Source organism: Cnephaeus nilssonii, assembly GCF_951640355.1.
Source record: "Cnephaeus nilssonii genome assembly, chromosome: 13".
NCBI lineage: Eukaryota > Metazoa > Chordata > Mammalia > Chiroptera > Vespertilionidae > Cnephaeus > Cnephaeus nilssonii.
In genome coordinates, this window is record NC_137084.1 from 45,387,230 (window position 1) to 45,399,470 (window position 12,241).

Below are 12,241 nucleotides of genomic sequence, written 5' to 3' on the forward strand. Positions count from 1 at the left end.
GTCTTAAAAAATGAAATAATATTCCCCTGTTGAGAGAAGGGTAGCAGGACATTTTAGATTGGGTGAATAGAAATATGATAGCATGGCATATCATGCACAATGCTATCTTGTTAATTAAATCTGTGAGGGAAGAAATTACACTCCATTTTTTTTTTTTTTTAAAGACAAGAAAATTGAGGCTCAGAGAGATTAGTTAATTTCCCCAAAGACTCATGCTAACCAGTGGCAGAACTAAAGTCATCCCTGGTCAGCCCAATTTTAAGGTACATATTATTCCTGTCATGGTGCACTTTTCTTCCTTGTTTGGAGTAATAACCTCTTCCAAACTTCTGCCAGCCTTTCGTGTTCTGTAACAGATGCGTTCTCGGTGAGACTCTAGTAAAGGAATTCCAAACTGGTTATCCTGTGTGATTAATGAGACTTTGCTGGGATAGACTTTACACTGCATGGCTTAGTACTATTTGGGAAACTCCGCCACAATGGCCCAAAATTTACTGTGCCTTTCTAAATGGGTAAGTTACTGTTAGAGTATGTCAAAGAGACCTGCACACAACGGGAGTAAGTTGTCCTGTGAAGATATTCATTTGAGTTCCATTGACAGAGACATTTCTTGTAAAAAAAAAAAAAAAAAAAGAAAAGAAAAAAGTTTGTGTGTCTTTTTAAGTAATCCATAACACCAGAGCCTTTTGTGGTAATGAGACCCAGATTTCCTTCTGTGTCTGTATCCCTTTATGCAGGCATGATTTCTTGGAAAGGAGAGTCCATATGTCAAACAGTGTCTCATTGAGAACATGGAATGATTCCATAGATGCTGTGGCAGTGATTAGAGTCTTAAATATTTTGTCCTGTCTGGATCAGTGGGTGCTTGGTTCCTTAACGAATCAGCTGCCTCAGTGATTGGGAAGGCAGGATGGTAAGAGCTTTTAGATCACTTATTGTACATGGATGCATTTGAACATTGATAGTTTGTCCAGCATATAAGTCAAAGAGAAATTTGAATTAATTTATAATGTTGTCATGGAGAGTGTGTATTTGTGGAATTTATTATCAAAAAGTTACACAACAGCTGCAACCCTGAGTAACTACCAGCATTTAAAAAACAAATCAGAAATATTTATTATGAGGAAATTGCAGATTTTTATTTTGTTTGAAGCCACTTAAAACATTGGGGGGTTTTTTTTGGATTTTTTTTTTTTTTACGTACCTGAGTCTTACAGTTTATTCCTGGTCCTTCTTGAACTCCCCCTCCAACTTCTTCTCACCGACAAAACTATCATCTGTGACCTTTCTAACCCCCAGAGCAGCACAAGGAACACAGACCTCTGCTCTGCATTAGGTGTTAGGGACGTCATTAATGCTTACTGGAAAAGTACACCCCAGAGAGCCAGGTTTTGGCTTTGGCAGGTAAAAAGTCTTTTAGATCTTGGAATGCTGGAAACCTTAAACCTTTTGGTTTTTTAGCTAAAGTGATTGGCAACAGAATGTGACATCTGAGGTTTTGTGGCCAGCAATAGCCATAATTAACCACATGAGCTCACATTTTCCCACTGGAGGTTCAGTGGTCTTGGGGTGATGAAAGTGACTTCCCTACCAGGAGGTGGTTTTCCTTTTGAGGGTATTGGAATACCCTTGGGCCCTGTAATGCCTCACCCGTGGTCCTTTTAAAATGTTTTTTAATATAAAGCTTTAATATTGGAAATCCAACACCCTGGTGTTTAACAGTGAGGCTGTGACTGAGCACTATGGCCTAGAAGAGGAAACAACCTGGGTTTTTTAATAGGTGGAACGGGGAGTCTTGTGGTGGAAACGATGGTGAGTGTGAATAACCAGAATTGAAGCTAATTTCCAGTATTATCCAGTTTCTAGTTTTTGCTATTTTTTTGTTGTTGTTGTTTTTAATTTGCATATGTAGGCTTCTTAGAGATACCTTTTTATCATTAAATTTAAGCAAACTTGTTTCGATCATTGAAAAGAGGTGATGTTAGAAGACCAATTTTTGTTTTTTTAATAGCTATGTGGATGTAGTCTCAAAATATGCAAATGTAATTCTTTAGTATTACCCTTTCAGTAATATGGAAAAAAGGTAGATGCTTGAGTGTTTAGCATTGGAGAGATTTTTTTAAAAACATTTGTAGTTTGCATTTGACCTATTTGGGAGGCTAATTAAAAGGCCTTCTTTTGCTTCTGTCAGGTCATATAGGAAAGAACAAGCTTAGTGTGAAGCACATACAGGAAAATTCAGATTTAGGGTAGTATGATCCTTCGTTACTGTGAGCCCTCTTCTTCATCTTCTCTCCCTTCCAAAGAAGGCTATTAAAGACCAAGTACTTGAGTATTTTAAATTTGATAAGCCTCTTTACAGACTCAGCGACCTCTGATGCAGCTCACCATTCCAGCTGTGACTCCACAGATGGATATTTTGGGGGCCTGGGTATAGGCACAATTCTCCTTCTTATCCTTCACTCATGGTTTTTATCTGTATGGCTTTGACTATGTGACTTATCACCTAGATCTCATTTTTTTTCATCTCTAAATGGATAGCATTAGACTCAGTGGTATTTAAGGTTTCTACTAACTCTGATGTTACATGATGATTAAATGTAATGTGATGACTTTACAGTGTAATGTAATGTTAGTCTCAAAGGTAGTGTGATGTACAGATTTCAATAGAAGCAGAGTGTTGCGGCATTCAAGGTACTTGGGTGGGACTGGAGCAAGAGGACAAGGTCTTTAAAAATAGGATTAAAAAAATAGGATTCTAGTCAGTGAGGGCATGACTCATTACTGTCAGTTGAAATGAATGCTGATTGATTTTTTTTTTCATCAGTTTGATTTGAGAGAACATCAAACATTGGTTGAGAAGTCCATTCTCTGTCTTATACTGTACAAGTCACTGAGGACTCACAGACTTTTTATATGTTCTTTGCCATTACTATAAAAGAGCAAAGAAACTCAGGTGGTACATGTGTGTCAAATGCTTGGTATGTTCTAGGCTTCCAAGTTAAAAAATTTATCTATTCCACAGTTAAGTTCTGGGACAGTATGCTAGAATGCCTAGAGGACAGAGACAGTGTCAGCCACCTGTATACTAGCTGAATTGCTTAGACACATTTCTTAACTTCTTTGAACTTTAGTTTCTTAATCTGCAAAATGAATGTGCCCAGTTTAGTCATTATGGATTTGTGACTGCCCTCCCCTGTCATAAATAAAGTATTATGGTCAATTCTGGCGAAGAAAAGTATATAATAAAAGTTACCTATTTTTATAATATGATTCAAGAGAAACCAAGGGTCTGCTATGGTAGTCAAGGGTAGAGAATTCACTGAGGACTAGATGGCTATAATGGCATTCCTACAACAAGAAGTAATGCTTAGAAAATTATGTATAAATATAAAAGAAGAATGTGAAAAATATTACTAATAATTGAAGTTAAACGTACCCTTAGAAATCAGGAAATACTCAAGCCAAGGCCATCTCAAATATTACAGCCTTTCTTTCTTTGGTTGGAGGTATTTCAGATGATGTGCTAAATCTTTTAGTATATGTGCACATGTGTATGTGTTTGTGTGTGAAATTTTTAAAGTATTTTGGTAATACCATATACCAAGCAGTTACTTGTTTCTTCCTCCTGGGTCAAGTTTAAACTTTTTGTTGTATTACTCTGTTTTGAGTACCTAAAAGATTATCATTTGGTAGGCGGTAGCAGAAATCTGGATGGTGAGTTAAAAATATAATTCTGTGACTTCTTAAAAGACAGTTACTTATGTTTGACTGGAGGATGCATGCATTTTTTTCAACAGTTGCTTCCATCTAAATTGCATAAATAGGATATATTAATAGTGTGGGTTTTTAGTTTTTTGCTTTTATTATTTAAAACATTTCCTCCCTTATTGTATTTCAGACTTCACAAACTTATTTATGCAACACTATCTTTATGAATATTGAAAACATACCCTATAAAAGATTATGCTATTTCACTTCATATTAGAATTAATAATGCTGTATAGTAGTATAGCAGCACAACTATATTGCTTATAAGTTGTTAATGAATAAAATGTACAGTGCTTATGTAGTGTGTTATGTTTAAACCTCTGAAATTAACTTGCACATTGTATAATAGACTCCACCATTATTTCTACCTTCAAAAATGCTGGGAAAGAAAGTAATGGATATTTGAATATATTAAGAATTCTTTCTTTAGATATATATCAAATGTTAATCTCACCACATTAATTATTGGGAAATAGTTTTAAATATAGTAAAGTAAATTTTAAGTCTTATTAATGTGTTTAGATTTGTCTAAAATTCATATAATTAAATTAAGTTTAAAATATAAATGTATAATTGAGTTTAAGATTGTAAATGTAAACTATGTGATTTAGATAAGATTAATATTTTATTTACCAGTTATTTCTTAATAAAATCTTCTTTGAAATTGACTTATTATGATCTCATAGTTACATTTAGAAGGTAAATAATTGTTTTCTTCTGCTTTTAATTTACAGCAAAAGATGATGGAAGCATTGCTGTTGCCCTTGGTTACACTGCACATTTGGTCTCCATGATTTCCTTTTTCCTGCAAGTGCCCCTCAGATATCCTATAATTCATAAGGGATCTAGATCAACAATCAAAGATAATATCAACGACAAGCTGACAGAAAAGGAGAGAGAGTAAGTATCTTTTTAAAATATACTTTTACTATCAAGCCAGTATAAAACATGGAGTATATTAAAAACATAAACTGTGACTTAGATTGTGGTAATTTTTATATATACTTTGTAAAGCTCTGTTTCTTTTAAATAGAATATAGTCATTCATTTAGATTATAATGGAACTACTCTTGCACTTGTTAAAGTTGCTAATGATAGCAAAATTGACTCATTTAAGTTTAATTTGCTTTTGTGAGGACAAGTATAATAATTCTGCAAATATTCATATAGTACTTCTTTCCTGTTAGTCAACAAATGAAAGAGGTAAAAGATTTATCAGAAAGACAACCAGAAAAAGAATGAGAGAGTTAACAACAGGATGTACATATCTGAAAAATGGATTAGTAAACTGGAGGATATGTCAGTAGAAAATATCCTTACCAAAGCACAAAAAAAACAACAACAAAAAAGATGGATTTATAGAAACGTGCTAGACATGTATAGGACACAACCAAAAGAGCTTATATACTTACTAGAGGCCCGGTGCACGAAATTCGTGCACGGAGGGGGCTTGTCCCTCAGCCCAGCCTGTACCCTCTCCAATCTGGGATCCCTCAAGGGATGTCCGACTGCCCATTTAGGCCCGATCCCTGGAATCGGGCCTAAACGGGCAGTCGGACATCCCTCTCACAATCCAGGACTGCTGGCTCCCAACTGCTTGCCTGCCTGCCTTCCTGATTGCCCCTAACCGCTTCTGCCTGCCAGCCTGATCACCCCCTAACCACTCTGCTGCCAGCCTGTTTGCCCCCAACTTCCCTCCTCTGCCGGCCTGGTCACCCCTAACTGCCCTCTCCTGCAGGGTTGATCACCTCCAACTGCCCTCCCTTGCAGGCTTGGTCCCTCTCAACTGCCCTCCCTTGCAGGCCAGGTGCCTCCCAACTGCCCTCTCCTGCTGGCCATCTTGTGGTGGCCATCCTGTGTCCACATGGGGGCAGGATCTTTGACCACATGGGGGCAGCTATATTGTGTGTTGCAGTGATGATCAATCTGCATAGTACTCTTTTATTAGATAGGATAGAGGCCTGGTACAGGGGTGGGGGCCAGCTGGTTTGCCCTGAAGGGTATCCCTGATCAGGGTGGGGTTCCCTTGGGGCATGGGGCGGCCTGAGCGAGGGGCCTGTGGTGGTTTGCAGGCGGGCCATGCCCCCTGGCAATGCAAGCAGAGGCCCTGGTATCTGGAATTTATTTTCCTTCTACAATTGAAACTTTGTAGCCTGGAGCAGAGCCAAGCCTGGGGCTCCCTCCGAGGCCCGCAGCCATTTGTGTTGGGTTATAATTGAAACTTTGTTGCCTTAAGCGGGTGGGCCTGACCAGGGTGTGTGGGAAGCTTTGCTTCCTCTGTTGCCGGTGGCAACCCTGGCCTGCTCTCTCAAGCTTCATTCTGCCGCCATTTGTTTGAATTTGTTTACCTTCTATAATTGAAACTTTGTAGCTTGAGTGGAGGCTTAGGCCTGCAACGGCTGGCAGAAAGCTTGGCTTCCTCTGTTACCTAGGAAACCTTGCTCTCTGTGGCTGTAGCCATCTTGGTTTGGGTTAATTTGCATACTCTCTCTGATTGGATGGTGGGCGTGGCTTGTGGGTGTGTCGGAGGTATGGTCAATTTGCATATTTGTCTATTATTAGATAGGATAATTGGAGTCACAGAGAAGGAAAAAAGAGCACACATGATAAATGCAATATTTTAAGAATTAATGACAGCATTTTTCAAATTGATGAGGCATCAAGCTACAAATTCAAGAAGTATTAAATACAGCATAAAGTAAGTATAGAGCCAAAGTACTTAGGGAAATTGTTGTGAAACAGCTGTAAACCAAAGACAAAGTGAGAATATTAAAAGTACTTAGGAAAAAAGACTAAGTGTCAAAAGAGCAATAATAAGACTGAAAGCTAATTTTTCAATAGAATAATTGAGAGCCAGAAGTTGATGCAATGACATTTTAAAAGTACTATAAAACAATATTGCCAACTTAGAATTCTATATTCAATGAATATATCCTTCAAAAGTAAAGGCAAAAATAAAAACATTTTAGACCAACACAACTAAGAAAATACAGACCTATACTAAGGGGAAATACCTAAAAGCAGAATAAAACTAATCTCTCACAGAAATTTGAAAATGCAAGAAGGAACAAAGAGTAAATATGAGTATTTCTAAATTAATTTTGACTAAAAATAAAAGGGGAATATCTTATTAAGTCTAATATACATAAAGTATATTTAGAATTGCAATGCATTAGTAACACAAAAGTTGGGAAGTAGAAATGGAGTTAAAGTGCTCTAAGACCCTAGTATTATCTGGATTTTGGTAAAATCCTAACTTATATTAGACTCTAATAAATCAAGGATACATGTTATAATCTCATAACCATTAAAAGTTATTTTGTACAAACAAAAAATTAATAGAGGAGATAAATGGGGAAAAAAATCAAATACTTGATTAATCCAAATGAAGGCAAGAAAAGGAAGGAAAATGAACATTAATTTCAAACCTAAACAAATAGTAAATCTGTAGATATGAACCCAAACTTATCCTGTAATTACATTAAATGTAAATGTTAATAAATATTGTCAGGCTGAATAAACATATGAAAAAATGCTCAATGTCACTAATCATTAAAAAGATGCAAATTAAAACCACAATGAGAAATGGATACCGTCAATAAATCAACAAATAAGTGCTGGTTAGGATGTGGAGAAAAGGGAACCCTAGTATTCAGACAGTGAAATTTAAAATGTGAAATTTAAGGCAATTAAGTGGGACATTTTATGATAATAACAGTCAATTCCAAATATATATGTAGTTTTATAGATGAATACTTTTTTTTGAAAAAATTTAGGAAAAAAGAAAATATTGGATGATAATGTTTGTCTTTCTTTAGGTAGATTTCACTTTAGAAACCCTCTTTTTATTATAACCCAGTTTTAATTAATCAAAAATGTCATTGCAACTATAAATTCTTTGCTTGTAATGTATGTTTGTGAGATAATGAACCATTTTTTCCCTACTGTGTAAATGACACTTTGGGGACTAATAAGCACTTTTATAAGTTCTAAAACTCTTTTAGGTCACTGGGATACCTCTTAGGAAATTAGCAAAATAAGTAAAATATATATATTTTGAAGCTATAACTTCAAATATATAGATAAAAGTTAACAGAACTACAAGGAAATCCACAGTCATAGTAGAGAGGACTTTAAATTTCCTTTCATTAACTATTAGAATAACAGACAAAAAAAAAAAAATCAGAATCTAAAAGACCTGAACAGAACAATTAGTAAACTTGATCTAAGTTATAGGTAAAAAAATATTGCACCAAAGATTATAGGATATACATTTCTTTCAGATACACATGGAACATTTACTAAAATTGATTATGCTGGGCCTCAACAAATTTCATAAGGTTAAAATATCACAATATGTTTACTGACCACAGTGGAATTTACTAGAAATCAATAATTCCTAAATGTGTGGATATTAAATAGTATACTTCTCTATAACCTATAGACTAAAGAAGAAATTATAAAGGAAGTTTGAAATTATTTAAAACTAAATAATAATGAGAATACAGCATATGAAACTTTGTAAGGTGCAGCTAAATCTTTGCTCAAAGGGAAATTTATACCCTCAATTGCATATATTAGAAAAAAAGAAAGATGTAAAAATTAATCATCTAAGTCTCCTGAAACATCTAGAGAAAGAAGAGTTAAGTCCTAGGAAAGTAGAATGAAAGGAATAATAAGATAAGAGCAGAAATTAAATGGACAACTGTACCTTGGAAAAAATAATACAGGCAAAAGTTCTAGTCTGAAACAGCTAGAAATTGATAAGCCCTCAGGGAGGACTATTGAGAAAGAGAAGAGACAGGAAAAATAACTAATATAAGTGAAGAAAAAAAGGTGTCATTACAGATATACAGACATTAAAAGATAAGATCTTATAAACAACTTTATGCTAATAAGTTTGAAATTCAAATGAAATGGATACATTTCTAGAAAAACAGAACTTTCCAAAACTAGTACATGAATTATTGGAGTTTAGAAAGCATTACACTTGGCTAAAGGGAAGTGGTTATAAAACATTCTAGGTAAGTTATTCTCAACCCTGGCTGCTATACGCTAGTATCATCTGGGAAGTTTTGAAAATGAACTCCTAACCTCCAGATTCTTGGCCTCCCCCCGCAGAAATTCTGATTCATTTGATGGAGCCCAGACATGAGGTGTTTATTTTTTTAAAGTTCCTGAAAGTGATTCTGATGGGCAGTTAGGGTTGAGATTCCCTGTTGTAGATTGAGAGATTGTTGTGTCCATGGGCATGAAGAAATGAATGCCCTCTACTATATTTAGGAAACTGCAAGAGCAAAGGCAGGAAAGATAGGCACCAATGGAATAATTTAGTGCTATATCTGGTAGGACAATGACTCTCGGATTGTAAGTGGTGAGCAGGGAGTACATGTATAGTATAAGCCAGTGCCTTTCAATGACATCGATTGATTAGTTTATAACCCAAGTGTTCTTTTAAATTTTAAAAACATTTAAAGAGAGTCTGAAATGTATATGTTTGACAGAAGGGGACATGGGTATAATTTCTTTTCTTGTTTTAAAAAATTGATGTGTAATTCACTTAAGATTAACTTTTCAGTGTACAATTCAGTGGCATTTAATATATTCACAATGTTATGCAACCACCAACTCTCTCTAGTTCCAAAACATTTCATCACTCCAAAAGAAAACCCCATTAAAATGTCACTCCTATTTCCCCAACCTGCACCCCATTTCCTCAGCCTCAGGCACCTATCATCTGCTTTCTGTCTGTATGGATTTACCAGTTATGGATATTTCATATAAATAAAGTCATACAATATGTGACCTTTCTGTTAAGGTTTTTTTTCACTTAGTCTATCGTTTTCAAGGTATATTCACATTGTAGCATCATTGGTACTTTATTCATTATTATAGCTGAATAATACTCCATTGAATGTATATACCACATTGTGTTTAACCATTCATCTGTTGATAGACATTTGGGTTATTTTTACCTTTTGGTCAGTGAATAGTGCTGCTATGAACACTCATGTAGAAGTTTTGTTTGAGTATCCATTTTCAATTGTTTTGCATACATACCTTAGAGTGGAGTAGCTGGGTCATGTGGTAATTCTATGTTTAACTTTTTGAGGAACTACAGAACTTTTCCACAGCAGCTACATCAGTTTATGTTTCCTGGTATGAAGTGGTATAGCATTGTGATTTTGATTTGTCTTTCCTTAATGGTTAATGATGTTGAGCACTTTTTCATGGGCTTGCTGGCCATTTATATATCTCTTCGGAGAAATTACTATCTAAGCCCATTGTCCACTTTTAAATTGGGTTGTTCATCTTTTTTGTTGTTGAGTTGTAAGCCTTCTTTATGAATTCTGGGTACTAAATCTTTATCAGACATATCATTTGCAAGTATTTTTTTCCTGTCCTCAGAGTTGTTACATTTTAAGTGCAATATTATCTGCTGCCTTGATTATCTGGTGAAACCAAGAGGGCCTTGAGTAGCCCCGATCCACTCTGCTCCTGTGGACAAGTTCCTCTATTCAAACAACCTTCCTATCCACCAATAAGCAGGTGTAGTTCCTGCTGATTCCTGAGTAGTGAATTTCAATTCTTTGCCAGCTGGAAATTATGGAAACAAACCAATCACATCCTCTTTCCCATAGGAACCAGTCATCACTACATCCTTTTGATATTACAAAACTTGTCTCTCTCAGTTTCTGGTTGTTCAATAATGTTGATCTTAAACAAATAGACAGCCAGATACCTCTCCAGCAAAATGGGTTTATTCAGGTACAGCAAAGAACTGCAATTTAGGACATGTGGTCTGATGTTGAATTATGTGCAAGTCCAGAGAAACAAAGGAGAGAAACTGTCTTTAATGCGGGGGGGGGGGGGGGGGGCGGGGGGGCAAGGGAAGCTGTTGTAAATGAGGAGTCCATTGGAAGAAACTGAAAGTTGGAAGTATAGTGACTTTTGTCTGAGTTATGGCAGTCTCCCATTGATTGAGCTGTTACTGGACAAGGAGAAATCTTTTCTTCCTCCTGCTGAGGTAGTAATGTAGTATCACTTGCTGTTGGCGATGCAAGATACCTCTCTTCCTGTTGGAGTCAGCAGTGTGCGTTACATGAGACATGCAAGAGAGTTCTCTCTTCTAGCCTTCTGACTCCATTTTAAATGAGGTTTCTGTTTATTAATTTCATACTCTGTTCCCAGTTGTAGCTATGTGGCCCTACATGGCATAAGATGTCCTTCTTCCCTGGGCTATGAGTATATGTGACTACTAATGTGCTCTCAGTTTCATCTATCCAGCGTCAGATGTTCAACCATTCCCATAACCCTAGGGCAGTAATTCCTCTCTTACCAATGGAGTGAATACAAAGCAATTAAAACAGGTGGTTTCACTATCTTTAGACTGTCCTTTGATGCACAAAAATTTTAAATTTTGATTAGATGTATTTTGTCTAACTTTTTTGTTTGAAAATGCTTTTGGTTTCATATCTAAAATCCATGGTCAAATCCAACATCATGAAGAGTTTTCTTGTAATAGTTTAATCATTTTATATTTTAGTCTTTGACCCATTTTGAGTTACTATTTGTATATGGTATGAGGTAGGGGTCCAACTTCATTGTTTTGTATGTGGATTTCCAGTTGTTTCTGCACCATTTGTTGAAGAGACTATTTTTCCCCATTGAATATCCTTAACATATTTGTTAAAAATCAATTAGCCATAGTGTTTTTTTCTGGACTCTCAATTGTAGTCCATTGGTTTATATGTCTGTTCTTACACCACTACCACAATATGTTTTGAAATTGAGAAGTGTGAATCCTTCAACTTTGTTTTTCCTTTTCAACACTGTTCTGGCTATTTAGGGCTCTTGTAATTCCATATGACTTTTAGAATCATTTTTCCTATTTTGCAAAGAAAAAAAGGGCCTTTCAATGCCATTGGATTTAGTTTGCTAGTATTTCATTGAGGATTTTTGCATCTATATTTATGAGGAAAATTGGTCTATAGTTTTCTTATCATGTCTGTCTGGCTTTTTGTATCAGGGTAATAATAGTGGCCTCGTGGAATGAGATTCAGTTCCTTTACTTATTATAGGTCTGTTCCCAGGCTTTAGGTAGTCTGTTGTATGTCTCAGCCTTAATCTTTTGCACGGCAAGGCTCTGGGTTGTTTGTTATATATTATTGAGTCAATTTAGATCATTTGTGTAAATATGTATTTCATCTAGGTTATCTGATTTGTTAATGTACAATTGTATAGTATTTTTGTTATAATTCCTTTCAGTTCTGTAAGGTCTTTAAGAATGTCTTCATTTTAATTTCTGATTTTAGTTATTTATGCTCCCCTTTTTTAATCTAGCCAAAAGTTTGTGAATTAGGTTGACCTTTTCAAAGAATTGACGTTTAGTTTTGTTGATTCTCTCTATTGGTTTTCTGTTCTCTGTCTTGTTTATCCACTCTAATCTTTATTATTTCCTTTATTCTTC

The 12,241-nt window shown here is 35.6% G+C and overlaps 1 protein-coding gene across 1 annotated transcript in view; it reads left to right on the top strand.

Moving 5' to 3' along the window:
• The window catches only part of UVRAG (UV radiation resistance associated), a 271,885-nt gene that overhangs the window by 144,779 nt on the left and 114,865 nt on the right, over nucleotides 1-12,241 (top strand). The window contains exon 12 of the mRNA XM_079787935.1: nucleotides 4,506-4,671. Coding sequence (XP_079644061.1) covers nucleotides 4,506-4,671 — 166 coding nt within the window. The remainder of the gene's footprint in view (nucleotides 1-4,505; nucleotides 4,672-12,241) is intronic.